At 39.4% G+C, this 15573-nt stretch overlaps 1 protein-coding gene across 2 annotated transcripts in view; it reads left to right on the top strand.

Moving 5' to 3' along the window:
* TLK2 (tousled like kinase 2) overlaps positions 1-14703 on the top strand; it is a 62831-nt gene extending 48128 nt beyond the window's left edge. Inside the window, exons 15-22 of one of the 2 annotated variants that reach the window (XM_060781159.2) lie at positions 194-275; positions 1576-1667; positions 3370-3459; positions 5310-5479; positions 7002-7140; positions 9414-9525; positions 10257-10364; positions 11703-14703. In XM_060781159.2, the coding sequence (XP_060637142.1) occupies positions 194-275; positions 1576-1667; positions 3370-3459; positions 5310-5479; positions 7002-7140; positions 9414-9525; positions 10257-10364; positions 11703-11876 (967 nt within the window). In that variant the 3' untranslated portion in view covers positions 11877-14703. Of the gene's footprint in view, positions 1-193; positions 276-1575; positions 1668-3369; positions 3460-5309; positions 5480-7001; positions 7164-9413; positions 9526-10256; positions 10365-11702 lie in introns of those variants that run through there. The other variant, XM_067470079.1, reaches the window with a different exon arrangement.
* The last annotated feature ends 870 nt before the right edge of the window (positions 14704-15573 follow it).

Genomic DNA, 15573 nt, shown 5'->3' with positions numbered 1-15573 from the left:
TGGTAACATTATTAGAAATTGCAGTTCTTTAGTTATCTAGGGGAAAATGCCTATTAAACAAGTGGCCAGTCTCAATGTTTGGGCCTTCTTCTTGACTGAAGGCTGAAAGAAAGATTGCATTCGAAGAAAATTTGCCACTGAGTAATTTAGGCCTCTGATGAGGATATTTGACCGTCTCTCCTCTCCTTTCCAGGTTTAAAGACCACCCAACACTAAATGACAGATATTTGTTGCTGCATCTCCTGGGCAGAGGAGGATTTAGTGAGGTATATAAGGTAAACTGGACTACATTTTTTCTTGTTAAGTTGTTATTTTAAAAGTGTTGAAGTTGTAATCTTTGTTACCTGCTACTTTGGGAAATATAATTGAGCAAAAGCTCTTTCTGAAAATCTGTAGAGAAATTTACCAACTGGAACGAAGTGTCAGCTCTGCAAACTTTTCAGAATGATGATTGCTCACAGATTAACTCTGGAATATGCAAACGTTATTGAGAGCTAGGTTCTTGTGGGTTTTTTCGGGCTATAGAGCCATGTTCTAGAGGCATTTCTCCTGACGTTTCGCCTGCATCTATGGCAAGCATCCTCAGAGGTTGAGAAGGTCTGTTGGAAGTAGGAAAAATGGGTTTATATATATTGAGAGCCTTACAGTGAGTCAGGAAAAGCCGAATCTACATCCTAACTTCTCAGGCCCCAGTTATACCCCGGCTTGCCTTTGAAGTCCCTAATTGTTGACATTCTCACAAAGAAATGTCAGCCTAAACTATATAACAGTGTGTTGCTATCTTCCGCTTTCTCAACTTGAGCAGCCAGGTGGCACTCATTTACAATCTCTGCATCACAATGAATGATACTCATTTATGGCATGGCCAACGCTTCTGGCTTTCTTTGAAGTCGAAGATGTGATCCATATCATATCAGTCATGCTAGGATGAAGTTGGCAAAGAACAACTGCATGTATTTCCCTCACCGCCATAGCTTTTCCAGGTTTTGAACTTTATTTATATTTATTTTATCATCTGGAACCAGATTTGAAAATACATTTGAAAGCTTTTAAACCTGTGTAAGTGTGCTTCGAAGTGATGGCATTCTAAATTTACTTAAAAGAGATGTTCACTTTGGTTAACTCACAGATTTAGGACAGAAGTGTTATATGAATCTTACGGGCATTGTCCTCACAGCCCTGTCTGGCTGCTGCATCTATTTCTGCATATTTTCCACAATAATAACTTCCTTGTGTTAAAAGTGGTGGTAGCAGTCTTTCTCTTCTTTCTAAAAAAATGTTTACAGTGGTTGAGACAAGCTATGAACAATTTGTCTACTCCACAAATCTGCAGTTACAGCTTACATAGTCTTCACTGTTTTTTGATAAATTATTACCTGTTCCTTCTGGCTTTTCTTTTCTTTTTCTTAATTATACCAGTAATATTTTGTCACAGCATTCTTTACATTCTTGTGAAAATAAATTTAAAATATAAAGTTGACTTAGTTTGCCTCACATCTTTTTTTTTCTGTGGATGTGGTGTCATCTCTAATGGAATTCTAAAGCAGTTAATAAATTTTCCTTCTTCTCTTTCAGGCATTTGATTTAACAGAACAGAGATATGTAGCAGTAAAGATTCACCAGTTAAATAAAAACTGGAGGGATGAAAAGAAAGAGAATTATCACAAGTAAGTAGCTTGGGCCCTTGAATTACAGAGGAGAGGTGTTTAAATAGGTCTATCATTTCAGAATTGGAATGTGGTCCAAAATACATTAATATACATTTGATTTCTTCTCTGTTTGTGTAATAAATAGCTAGAGAGGCAGAGCCTGTAGGTAAATGAAACAGAAAGAAAGAAAGGATGACTTTGGTCCCAAAGTTAATCCTGTCTAGAGTAACTCCCATGATTAATCAGTATGGCTTACATAAGTGTTAATGTATTCTGCACATGATTCAGTGGGTATACTTTAGTTGGGACCAGCAGTTGGATGTAGGATATAATGGTTAGATGCAGCTTGATTTTCATAGGAAAAGTACAGGGTGAGGCAGCATAACTTCCTTTTTTTAAAATGCGCGTCATTCAGTCGGTTGAAGACATAGCAGAGTGGTAGTAGTCTTGTTTGAGAGGCGGGAGTATAAAGTTTTGTCCTGACACAGTTCAGTCGCCATCATGCGTTGGAACAGTGAGGAGTGTGCTTTTGCCGTTGAGGCCTACTTTTTGAGCGGATTTGGAGTGGCCGGCCCGCTCTCCAGATTTGGCCCGTTGTGATTTTTTCTATGGGGTTTTTTGAAATTCCGTGTTTATGTGAACTGTCCAAGGACCCTACAAGATTTGAAGACCAACATCCAGGAGGAAATTGCCAACATAACACCTGCTATGCTGGAAAGAGTCATGACAAACGCTAGAAATCTGTTTACTCAGTGTATGGAGAATGGGGGACGTCATATATCTAATTTGATTTTCAAAACTACGTAAAACAAAACTTTAGGTATGCGCCTACATTATAAAAAAAAATCTGATTCATACAATGGGTTTTATTAAGTTTTGAAAAAAGGAAGTTATGCTGCCTCACCCTGTACTAAGAAAAAGAATATCTTAGTTCTTTAACATCTACCTGGACAACTGGATGGGCTGTATTAACCTCACACAAGCCACTTGCTCCTACCAAAAAAATATTGTTGCACTGAAATGCTCTCTAGGGGGGATACAGGGGTCATTTTTGCTATGGTGCTAGGCCACTCTAGGTTGCTTTGGCTCCTAGGAGAGGCTTTTTTTTAATGATGGAGGTGAACAAAAGTCACTTCCCATTCATTTCTTTTTTTAAAAAAATGTCTCTCCCAGACCCAGGAGGGCAAAATGTGTAGAAATGCTCCCTACACCTTCGAGAAAGCATTTTCTAAAAATTACAAAAATTAGCCCCCTGGGGTGGGAATTCTGGAAGCACACCATGAGGACTTTTGTTTTTTGTTTTTACATTAGAGGGCCATCAAAACAGTTCTTTGGACTGTATTTTCCCACCATTTGCCTACAGCTTTTGTATCACATAAATGGTGGTTTGTGCTGCTGTACTTTAAATGTTTCCTTCTCCCTAGCATCTAGTCATGATCTTTGAAAAGTGCTTCTTCAGTGTTCTGTTTATGTACTAAGTTTGTAGAAAAAGGAATGTTCTTATATAGTTTCCTTTCTCTTGATATATACCTGAGTTTTTCTAGCAGTGTTGTGTCTGGGATCGACTGAACTACAATAAGCCTTTTGTAGAGTCTAAGACTGAACAACAATGTTACCATGGCTATTATTTTCCATTTGCAAATGGCATCATTTGGTGTAATGATAGAAAAGACTGGAAATTGAAATGAAGAAAGATTGATTGTTTGCCTTCTTATTGCAGACACGCATGTAGAGAATACAGAATCCATAAAGAGTTGGATCACCCTCGCATAGTTAAGCTATATGACTATTTCTCGCTGGACACTGACTCGTAAGTGTTGCTCCTTTTACAAATTGTGTTCTTGGAGGTAGTTTTGAAGGCTTGCAATGAAGCCACTTGGAGGTTTGGAAAATCCTTATTATTTGGAGCTCATCTTGAGAATGAGTCAGAAAGATCACATTTTTGTGTTAAAAGTTCAAAGTACAAAAAATATATATCAAGTGCAGCCATTACTCCTAAATGTGTGTGGGTGTGGGTGTGTCTAGCCCCTTTCATTGTAAAATAGATTGAATTTTGCAAAAACCTTTTTGTTCAAAATTTTAACTGTTGCAGTTGAATATGCAGAAGTTTAAAAAGAGAACTAATGCTAAATTAAGCTCTATTAGGAGATCTTGTGTATGTGTCCTTCACAGCAAAGACTTAAAAAGTGGAGAACGTGGGGTTTTCCAGATTTAATTGAAGTGACCTCCCACCTGCATAATCAGTAGCAAGGGATGATGAACTCTGAACCTAAGAACATTTTCCCGTCGCTGCTATAGAAGCTAGCCAAAAAGACTTGCTCCTCTGCCGTGAAAAATAATCATGAAGTCCTCTTTCCTTGTCATTGGAATAAACCATTATTTTTAAGCATGAAAAATAAGTGTTTACATTTGTCTATCCTAGAGTCAGATAGGCATTTTTATAATTCTGGGCTTTTAAAATACATCAGCAATATCCATGTAACTTTGGCTTACTGGAAACAACTTTGTTGCTTCCACTTTACTCTTTATTGCAGGGGTTCTCAACCTGTGGGTCCCCAGATGTTTTGGTCTTCAACTCCCAGAAATCCTAACAGCTGGTAAGCTGGCTGGGATTTCTGGGAGTTGTAGGCCAAAACACCTGGGGACCCACAGATTGAGAACCACTGCTTTATTGTGTTGTTTGAACCAAGTGCCCAGGTTCTTTAAGACAGAATGATTACAAATCTTCAGCAAATCAGAGAAAGTATCCAGAGAAAGTTCCTGTGTTCAGAAAACATGGTAAACGAGCCTCAGGGCAAAACTTTGTAGTTTGATTAGGCTACTCAATGCCAACAAGATTGATCAGGCACCATGCACTAGCACTCTATTTCTATGTGATAAGTCAGAGTTTTCCCTTCTAAAATATTGGCACTGCCGATGACAGATGAGATGGAGTTACACTGTAGGGAGAATTCAACAAATGGGGAGAGTACAGCTAAATATCTAATTTCCACCTATTTTATGTTATCTTGGGGAGTGTCTTGAAATGCTTCAGGCGATTATTTATTTTTGCATTTGATACATAGCTATGTAAGAAATCTTATTGCACAATGAAAATGATACTATTTTTGATGTATACCTTAGGTCCTTCTTAATATAATGTGAAGGTACACATTAATTTTGTACCTTTTCTGGTTTGTCTTCCTAAAGTTTATCTCAAAATCTTAGTAGCCATTTCTGTCATATTTTTTCATGTTCATAACTCGTTTTCAGTGTCATTGTAGGAACAGTGGCTGTTTCAGTGTGCCTTCTCAGAATAAGGAAACTCCCAGGCACTTTGATAATTATTTTGGATTGTCTGCACATTTCTTCCCTCTTCAAAACCTTTATTCCAATTACATGCTACCTGTTCATGCCCAGCATTATTTTTTAAATTTTTAATTATTGCATTTGGCCCAGCCATTGGTTTTTAAATGTGTCGTGTTATTGTTATTGTTTTTGCTTATTTTTGTATTATTGCTGTTATTGTTATTGTTGTGTTTGGGCTTGGCCTCATGTAAACCGCACTGAGTCCCTCGGGAGATGGTAGTGGGATGCAAATAAAGTATTATTATTATTATTATTATTATTATTATTATTATTATTAACATAAGCCATTATGTTTCACTTTGCCTCTTCCAGGTTTTGTACAGTTCTAGAATACTGTGAGGGAAATGATCTGGACTTCTACCTGAAACAGCACAAATTAATGACAGAGAAAGAAGCCCGGTCTATAATCATGCAGATTGTGAATGCATTAAAATATTTAAATGAAATCAAGCCACCCATTATTCACTATGATCTCAAACCAGGTAGGTTCATTGTAAAATGTGGAACATTGTATGAGAATAGCAAAGCAAGGCACCATGGCTTCGTGTTTGCTTGGTGGTTTTTGTTGTGTGACTTGAAATCATCTCTCTGGTCTTCATAGGTACACATGAAAGCATCCTGTAGCTAAAGTTTAAACAGTTTCAAACCTTAGAAATTTGAAGTTGCAAAGATCTTAGAGCTGAGATGGAGCCTTCTTGCTGTTCTGTAAAGCACACACACATTGATGATACTATGAGTAATAACCATAATAATGAGTGTTCATTTAGTAAAAGCATGGTTGGCATTTTAAAAAAAATCTGCCATCTATCTTGTGATTTATTTACATGGATTCAGGTGCAGCTTTTGGATAGTGTCATAGCAGGGATTATTATCTTGTATTGTGCCCACATGACTAAAAGGTTTATGCTGGGGATTAAAAGACTGATTAAGGATATAAATTGTTGCCTTAAATCCAGGGATTCAACATGCTAAGTTTCTCGTCGTCTTCTTCCCTTAAGGTTACTCGTGGAGTTATTTCAGTGGGAACACATGTGATTCCTTCATCTCCATTAATCTCTCATATTGTAATAATCTATATTTAAAGAGACCCTTTTAACCTCTAACTAAGAAAGTGTAAACACATTAAATATCACAAACACATAAACAAGAAATACTTTTTTACTATTTAAGACAGAGGTGTCAAACTCATTTTCACTGAGGGCCACATGAGCCTTATGATTGCCTTCAAGGGGCATTTGTAATTGTAAGATTGTATAAATGTAAATATGTTGCCCTGGCATTGAAAGCCTCACAGGCCACATAAAATGACATGGCAGGCCAAACTCGATTGTGTTTGACACGTGTGATTAAGGGAATGGCTTCACTACAGTGTAATGAAGTTTTTTATGATGAATTGTGACAATTATTAAAAATTAACATATTGCTGGTCTCAGGGTTTTTTAAACTTCCATTGGCTTGCTGTTTTGCCCACCATTATTTCTACCCTGCCTTTCTCTCCCCAGAGGGGACTCAAGGCAGCTTTACAAACAGGCAACAATTCAATGCCTTAAAACACAATGTACACTTAAATAAATATTAAAATAGAATTTAAAAGTATGTTAAAACAATTAAAACATTTAAAAACAATGCATTCTGAGTTAAACCCGTAATCCATGAGTGTAATCCAGACCATTCCAATTGTCATTGCACATTGTTCCAAGTCTATCTATGGCACATGTTCTCTAAAGGCTTAGTCACAAAGCCACATTTTCACTGTCTTGCGGAAGGTCAGGAGGGAGGGGGGTTGATCTAATATCCCTGAGAAGGGCCCTGTCTCTCACCTCCGCCAATCATGCCTGTGAGGGAGGCAGGACTGGGAACAGGGCCTCCTCGGATGATCTTAAACTCCTCAGTGGTTAATAGAGGGAGATATATTCAGACAGATAAACTGGACCAGAACCATTTGTCCATACCCCACATACATAAGACATGTTCACATTATGTTGTTCCCTCCCAATCCTCCAGGTAATATCCTCTTGGTGAATGGTACTGCATGTGGTGAGATTAAAATCACTGACTTCGGCCTCTCAAAGATCATGGATGATGACAGCTACAATTCCGTTGATGGCATGGAGCTTACATCTCAAGGGGCTGGCACTTATTGGTGAGGGTCATTATCTAACTTTTGGGCTGAAAATGTTATCTGGTGTCGGGCACTGTTCTCTAGAAACAGTGCCGAGGATATCAAAATCTTGCATAAGAGCTTTGTCCTTTAATAAAATGCAAAACCAAAGATCAGGAGCAGATGAAGGCATCCTTCATATAAGAGAAGATTGTATAAAATGTGAAGGATTGTGTGAACAACAGGCCAAGGCATTCTTTCACAAACCAAGTGGAAGCCCCCGGTGGCGCAGTGGGTTAAAGCCCTGTGCCGGCAGGACTGAAGACCGACAGGTCGTAGGTTCGAATCCGGGGAGAGGTGGATGAGCTCCCTCTATCAGCTCCAGCTCCTCATGCAGGGACATGAGAGAAGCCTCCCACAAGGATGATAAAACATCAAAATCATCCGGGCGTCCCCTGGGCAACGTCCTTGCAGACGGCCAATTCTCTCACAACAGGATGCTCCTGACACAACAAAAAAAAAAAAAAGTATTTCCCCCGAAGACTTTGACTAATAAGGGAAGTTAACCACTTATTGTTGAAAGATCTAGGCTTCAAAAAGACAGGTATATTTAGATTTATTAAAATAAATTAATACATTTAAAAAGTCAGATAACCATAGTTGCACACCCCAGGGGCCCCTTAGCATGAATGTCTCCGATTTAGTTTTGATATGCTAATAGACACACACATCTTTTTATTATTACCATTTTATATTTTATTATTAGTTACCTTGAATACTATTAAACACTACTCATAGTCATCATAGTGGAAAGATGGGATATACATTTAATTTATTTAATAAAAGCAGAACATAACTAAATTACTCTGGCAGTCTTCCAGTTGACATAAATTGTAAGGGAAGGTATTTTGTGTAAAAAAAAAAATTCAGATGATAATTTTATACAGTGTTTCTCAACCTGGAGATCGGGGTTTTCAGAGGGGTCACCAAAGACCATCAGAAAACACATATTTCTGATCGTCTTAGGAATCACTTTGGCAGAGAAGGCTGAAGATCTCTCTGACTGTATTTCCCTTCCTTTCTGGAAACAGCCAGCAAATCCTCCCACCAAAAGTCCTCCTCTTGCTGTGATTGGCCATCCTCTCAACCAAGGGGAGGGCTATTTCTGAGACTCCAAGCGGGGAGGAGAGAGCAGGCATGCTTGGCACATGGCAGCATGGTGCACATGCACCAGTGAGAGAGAGTAAATGAGGTCGGAGGAAGGCTCATGCCAGCAAGTCCCTTCAAGGCAAGGGGAAAAGTACCCGCACTACTGAGAGTGGCCCAGCAGTATTAGGAGGAGGAGAAGCAGAAGCAGCTTAGATAATTTGTAATGCTATTTATTAGAAAGTCAGTCTTTCATTTTGTTTTTTTATTAATGCTCCCATTAGAAAATGCATAAGGATGTGGGACCCTACAAGTCCCAAAATCGTTGGTCAACCGCCCCCGCCCCCCCCAAATCCCAGCAATAGTCACAGTTGGCCATGTTGGGTCTTTGTGCCACGTTTGGTCCAAGATCCATCATTGTTTGAGTCCACAGTGTTCTGTGAATGTAGGTGAACTACAACTCTAAAACTCAAGGACAATGCCCACCAAACCCTTCCAGCATTTTCTGTTGATCATGGGAGTTCTGTGTGCTAAGTTTGGTTCAGTTCTATAGTTGGGGGAGTTCACAATGATTTTAGGTTAACTATAAATCCCACCAATTACAACTCCCAAATGACAAAATCAATGCCCCCCCAACCCCACCAGTATTCAAATTTGGGTGCATTGGATATTTGTGCCAAATTTGGTCCAGTGAATGAAATATATCGTGTATATCAGATATTACGATTCATAACAGTAGCAAAATTACAGCTATGAAGTAGCAACGAAAATAATTTTATGGTTACGGGGTCACCACAACATGAGGAACTGTATTAAGGGGCCACGGCATTAGGAAGGTTGAGAACCACTGATCTAATTAGTTAAGTATGTACTATAACTATTAATACTGTTACATGAGAGTAACAGTCCTTCAGAAATTTCAAATCAGTTTAATACCCCTTCATTAGCAAGACCTAAAACCTTACCTTCTTCAAGAGAAAGGCTAGTATTTTCTTTTGTTGCTGTGGCACTACATAAATATGCTGTGTATGTGATATTTTATATGAAGACATGGCAATTTGAATGTCTTAACTCTCCTTGGTTAAAAGGGTGATGGTGGCGAGAGAAGTGGACATCATATAAGTAGTGAATGAGGCCAGATTGAAATTGTTAATCTTCCTTTTGTGTAGGTATTTGCCACCTGAGTGTTTCGTGGTTGGAAAAGAACCTCCAAAGATTTCAAATAAAGTTGACGTCTGGTCAGTGGGAGTAATCTTCTATCAGTGTCTTTATGGCAGAAAAGTAAGTAATAATAATAAAAGAAACTGTCGATGAACAACAGAAAGAGACTGTCCATTCTTTGTGAAAGTCTGTGTTTTCAACTTCCTAAGAATATTTTTTTGCCCCGATCTTCTTAATTTTGGAGTTTTTCCAGGGTGGGGATGTCCCCAAATGTACAAGCAGACTCTATGAAAGGTGCCAGTGCCGAGGGGCAAAACATCTGTGTTGTCATTCCATAGGCTTCACTTATCTCCCCTTATTCATGCTCCTCTGAATGCAGTATTTATTTCACTCAAATTGCCCACTATCTTCACAGGTACTTTAAGTGAGGATAGGTAATAAAGGTACACCAAGACTCAGGCCCTCCCTTCCTGAGGAATATAGTCTGACCCCCTCATTGTTTCATTGGCAGACAAATACTTTTTTATTCTTTAGGAATTGACTTTTTGTACTGTTTTGTTACTGCATTTTACTTCTATTTTTTTCATTGTTTTATATATTAAAGATAATGTAACTGCATTTTAGCAGTAACATTTTGTATATTTTTATAATGTAGTTGTTTTTAATGTTGTGAGCCACCTCGAGCTCCAGTCTTCAGGGGAAAGACGGGATATAAGTAAACGTGGTTATAAGAATAATAATGATAAATAATGGCCACAGAGTATGCCTTTTTCTTTGCCTTCATATAGCTTCTTGCCCCCTCCCTGAGTTTTTCAACTTGAGATAAAAGCTAATGTTCTCCTCTTTTGCAGCCTTTTGGCCACAACCAATCTCAGCAGGATATTCTGCAGGAGAATACAATCCTTAGAGCTACAGAGGTGCAATTTCCTCCAAAGCCAGTAGTAACGCCAGAAGCTAAGGTAAGAAAATGTATATATCTGTGCAGACAATAAAGCTGAGGCAAATCTAGTGACAGTTTGTAAAGGCCCTTCTCCCAGACAGAGAAAGGCATCTGGTGATAGCTTGTCCACTAGTAGAAACAGGCTTTAATCCTGTTATTACTTCCAAATAGAGTAACCCTATTGAGCCACTGGGATTTCCCTATGTGTTGACTCATTATTAAACAATGGATCCAATGGATTTACTCTAACTGGGAATAACCAAGAGGTCTCATAGTTGAGGTTTCAAATATCCAGTAAGCAGGAACTCATCTTTTTGGAGTCTAGAGTTTAGAGGCAATTATATTTCAGCACTACACTTCCTAGCTTGTAATACTACCTCTTCTTGAACTGGATATTGCTCTTAAAATATTCCCTGTAGTAAAATGACTTTTTCCCATACTTCCTTTCTATTATTTCATTGTTCACCTGCTGTGGAATGCATCTGGAGACCAGCTGATGGCAGCAAAGTGAGGGAGGAAATAGATAACAGTATAGAAGTACAGGAAAATTGGCAGCTCCTTTTTGTATAGTTTCTACTAGTCATGTGCATTTGGGCCAAAAGGCATACCATTTTTGGGGTCCGTTTTCATCTGACCCCTTTTTGTTTACCAGAAAGTTACCTGAAAGGGGAGGGCTTTGTTCCATCTCATTGGACAGAGATTCAGCCCATTGGCTACAATGGGAAAATTTAAAGGCTCAATACTTCGCCATTTTAAACCCTATCTGCATGAGAACTACCTCAGTTGTAGACCCCATTTATAGCTATAGGCCTGCTAAGTTTCAAAACAATTCACCAATATACTGATTTTTTTGGAATTATTTTAAGTTTTAAATATAACATTTTTTAAAAATAAGAAAAACCACAAGAGAGGGTTCTGGGAATTGTAGTTGCTGGTTGTTTCCATTCTCAGCCAGTCAGAGCATGGACACTACCAGGCTTTTTGTTGGCTGAGAGACAGAAAAAAAAACTTCAACTCCCATCATGCTCCGAAAGGAACTTTCAAAGGCCACTTCATGCTAGTGCCACTGCGAAAGTGGGTTCTGAGGGCCCTCTCTGGAGCAAGAGACAACTTTCCAAGAAAAAATGGAGGAGGCTTCTTCTGCCTCAGGTATTTTATGAACTGAACTCTTTCCAAAAATATAATCTCTGTAAATTCGTGTCACTGGTCGTCTCTCTCTTCCCCTTTCTGTTTTCAGAAATTACACGAAAATAGCCCTCCAAAAACTGCAAATAATTTCATTAACAGTGATTCGGACCCAACTCTAGTTTCTACTGAAAGTTAAACCGGCTAATCCTTATCATTATTAACTTTTCAGGCATTTATCAGGCGTTGCCTGGCATACCGGAAGGAAGATCGGATAGATGTCCAGCAGTTGGCATGTGATCCCTACTTGCTTCCTCACATCCGCAAGTCTGTATCAACAAGCAGCCCAGCTGGGGCTGCTATCGCCTCAACCTCTGGATCCTCTAATAACAGCTCTTCAAACTGAGCAGAAACAATAGGCCAAAAAATATACATATAACCGGAACTGCAGAAAGAAACCGAGAGAGTCAGACATGTTTTGAGATGCAGCCTTGGGATTGGCAAGGAATTCACACAACGGCCTCAAGAAACCGGTATCAGGTTCTTTGTTTTTCTCTTGCGTTCTTGTCCCATCCGTAGAACAAGGCATTATCGATTCTCGGCAAGGATCTACGGCTGCTTCAGTCAAGCTAAGTGGCCAAGGGAGAGGAGATTGGTTAACTGCAAAGGCACTAACCGCTCTGAGCAGCGGAGGGAAAAGATGGTTCCATGTACTGTGAACTTCCAAACACCACAGACCCAGGGGTGGTTCCATGACACAGGGTGCGCACACTTTGTGTGGCGAATTGTGGACTTGGCAGCAGGGTAAAGAGGCTGGACTTAGTCCACTGTCAATATTTAAGAAATAACGTTCTTTTCTTTTTAAATAAAGTTTAGGCTACATTTCATTGGAGGGAAGGGGAAGAAACCACAGAGTTTAATGCTGTGAGGTTCCACTGAGGGATTGGCGTGAGACTCCTTGAGCCCTTTTTTAAGGGAGTCCGGTGTCTCGCCTGTTCACGCCACCAGCATTAGCATGTTACCCCAAATAATTTCAGTTTTGAAGTAACTATTTTTATTGGGATTTTTGGTTATAACTAGCAAGTCAATGTGGCAGTCCTTTCCCCCTTAACCTTACGTTGGTCTCATTTGGTGAGGGAAGTGCAATGCAATGCAAAGCTTACATTACAGCTGTGAGCATAGGTGTGTCTTCCCCTCCCAAACTCCATTCCCTTCAAACCCTTCAGAAGAAGAGCTGCTTCTTGACAGACACTTGACGGTTGTTTCCCCCACCCTCAATCAGAATAAATCAAAATGTTTCTTTTTAAAAAAAATCTGCTTTCCTCGCATGGTTCTCTGACTGATTCAGTGGGGTCTCTTTCAGACCAAGGTGTTCTCTTTAACACACATGGATGCTGGTTCTGGCAGAACACACTAGCCGATGTATCTTCCCCCTCTACCTCTCCGTTTAACATTTATCTTCTAGGCTGTGCATTAATACCCCAAAGGAAACACATTCTCAGAAACAGGTAGAGTTTCTGATTCTAAATCTTCTAGTTGAGTTCCTTTTTCTGTTTTTTTTAACTGTCTTTTTGGGCTTTTTTAACTTAAAGGAAAACATTTAAACCAAAGAATCCAGTTGCTTGAAACTTGACTCCCACATGTGGCCAAAACGAAGTTTGCTAAAATATATTTCTAAATTGTACTGTGTGGTGGCAGCTGAGCAGGACTTAAATTCTGTGTTCGCAACTCTTGATTCTCATTGCTCCCTCCTTTGCCTTCTCCAGGCAGCAGTGCAGGGTAAGGAGGATCAAGCCATATTGAGATTTAGTGGGGGACCAAGAATGGGGAGACATAGCTGGGATATAGAGACTGTATGTAGATGTTATGTGCACACTTCTTACTATTTCTTCAGATCTGGGAAATAGGCATGTGTGTGTACCCTCCCCACCTCTCCAGTGGCTCCATCACCAGTTTTGTCAATAGAGGAAACCATGCCTATGAGTAACTGTCATAAAAATACACTGCATAAGAAAGTAAGGAAATAATGACATCGCACCTGACGGCACTATTAAAAAGCTTATATAGCTTTAAGCAAGAATATCGCACTGGTCCTATGAGCCAATCTTTTGAGATGACTAGGCTTCTCCTCATGAGTGTGTGACGATCTGTTCTTCAAAACAGAGGGAGTGACATTTTTTTAAAAAAAAACTGTGAGTTGTGGTTCTTCCTTTAAGGAATGACTGCTATTTAGACTACTTTTACTGGGTACAGAAAATAGACAAAATCTGGGACAGGGAAAAGGCTATATGCTTGCCCTCATTATGGTTACCTTAGTTTCTAATAGAGTTTATCCTTCCTCACACCCCAGAATCAAGTTCTTAATTGCCTCGAGGCAACAGTAAAAAGCCAATTTCTCTGTCCTTTCTTCCTCCCTTTACCCCCAACATCCTTGTTTTCCTTAAAGAAAAACCAGCATGTGTGTTACTTTTAGGGTTCATCTCTGCCAGGATTACTTGTAGCTCTTTCACTAATTACAGCTCGGAGCCATGCATGAACAGACAAGAAACAGAGGCAAATGTTGTGGTCGCCATGGCCAAATTCAGCTGTTGTCTGCTTGAGAGGGACAAGATGCTTTGACCCCATATCTCAGCCATTTTAGGGGGTAAGGCTCAACTTATTTTTTGTAGTGAAACCAAGGCACAAAGCAGACTGTGTAAATGCTCAGGCCTATCTTTTATCCTTTGCTTTCTCCCTTCGTAGAAATTAATCGACTCTTTGCTGTGGACAGATTAAAATGTGCACATGCCAGTTGGTCATCTGGTTGCTACTTCACCATCATATTCCAAATCAATTTACTTTTAAGTTTGTTCATTTCTGTAAAAATCCCAAACTTTCAGTCTTAACTTGTATTTCTTCCTCCTCCTCCCACCAAATAGTGGCTGTCAAATATTTCAGTCCCTTTGGTTTGTGCCTGAGCAGAAGCCTCTGCCTTTTATGGTGTTCATCACTGAAGCAGGTTAAATCACTCTAGATGAGAAATGCGGACTGTGACTTTTTTCCTTTTTAAAAAAAAGCTATTGCTGAAATGGGTTTTATTTTGGGTAACCAAACGTTTTTATTGCCACACTGTTCATTTTACTGAAAGGAAAGAGGAAACATGTATGGATTTGTAACTTGAAACTAGGCCAGACTGTTTTGGCTTTGCCCAACAGACAAAAATATGGATATTAAACAAGTTTTAAGAAACTGAACCTCTTCACCTGTCTGTTCCTTTTGAATGGTTAATGTGTTTGACTTTGGGGGGGGGGGGCAGGGATGGCACTTAAGGAGCAATAGCCAGTGTATCACTTGCTCTGAAGAGACAGAGTGTATACTCCACAAATACCAAATGCTGTTGGGAAAAGATAATTGGACATTTTTAGTGGAAACCATAATAGCAGGGATGCCCATGGTATCAGCTAATCAATAAATGCAGTTGCTGTTGATTCAATTGTCTTTTTCCAAATACATGTAGAAATGTTCTATTTCATAATCATTCTGTGCAACCATGAATTCAGAATTGCAGAGTCTGAAATCAATTTATTATTGATTTCCTAAAATGAGTCCACTAAACTTCAGTAGTGCGTTAATCTGATTTTCTCCAATTTTAAAAATATGTTTCAATGAATTAGGTAGTCACATTTAGTTATCACAGGATGTCTATGCCCTACACTGCTGGAGAAATTATGCTGTTTAGCTAGTATTGCACCACCTGACATCTGTCGGGAAGTAGCAGCCCGTAATGAAAGGACTCAAGGCATTGACATCTCTGGCCCATCCTCAGTTCGGATATTAGCCAGCAAGCCAATGCCTTAAATAAAGAAATAGCTTCCTAAGATCTGCAGAGATACTCGCAGGAACACCTCAGCAAGCGAGAGTCCAAAACTGGCAGGTTGAAACCTGGAACGTCAATCAGTAGCTGATACCAGATGAAGAACTCCCTCCTGAGCACACAGAAGACTGGACGACTTGGAAGGTGCTGAACAGACTGCGCTCTGGTACCACGAGATGCAGAGCTAACCTTAAGTAATGGGGCTACAAAGTGGAGTCCACAGCATATGAGTTTGGAGAAGAGCAAACCC

This window comes from Anolis sagrei, chromosome 6, assembly GCF_037176765.1.
Source record: "Anolis sagrei isolate rAnoSag1 chromosome 6, rAnoSag1.mat, whole genome shotgun sequence".
NCBI lineage: Eukaryota > Metazoa > Chordata > Lepidosauria > Squamata > Dactyloidae > Anolis > Anolis sagrei.
This window is presented reverse-complemented; position numbering and strand designations above follow the sequence as displayed.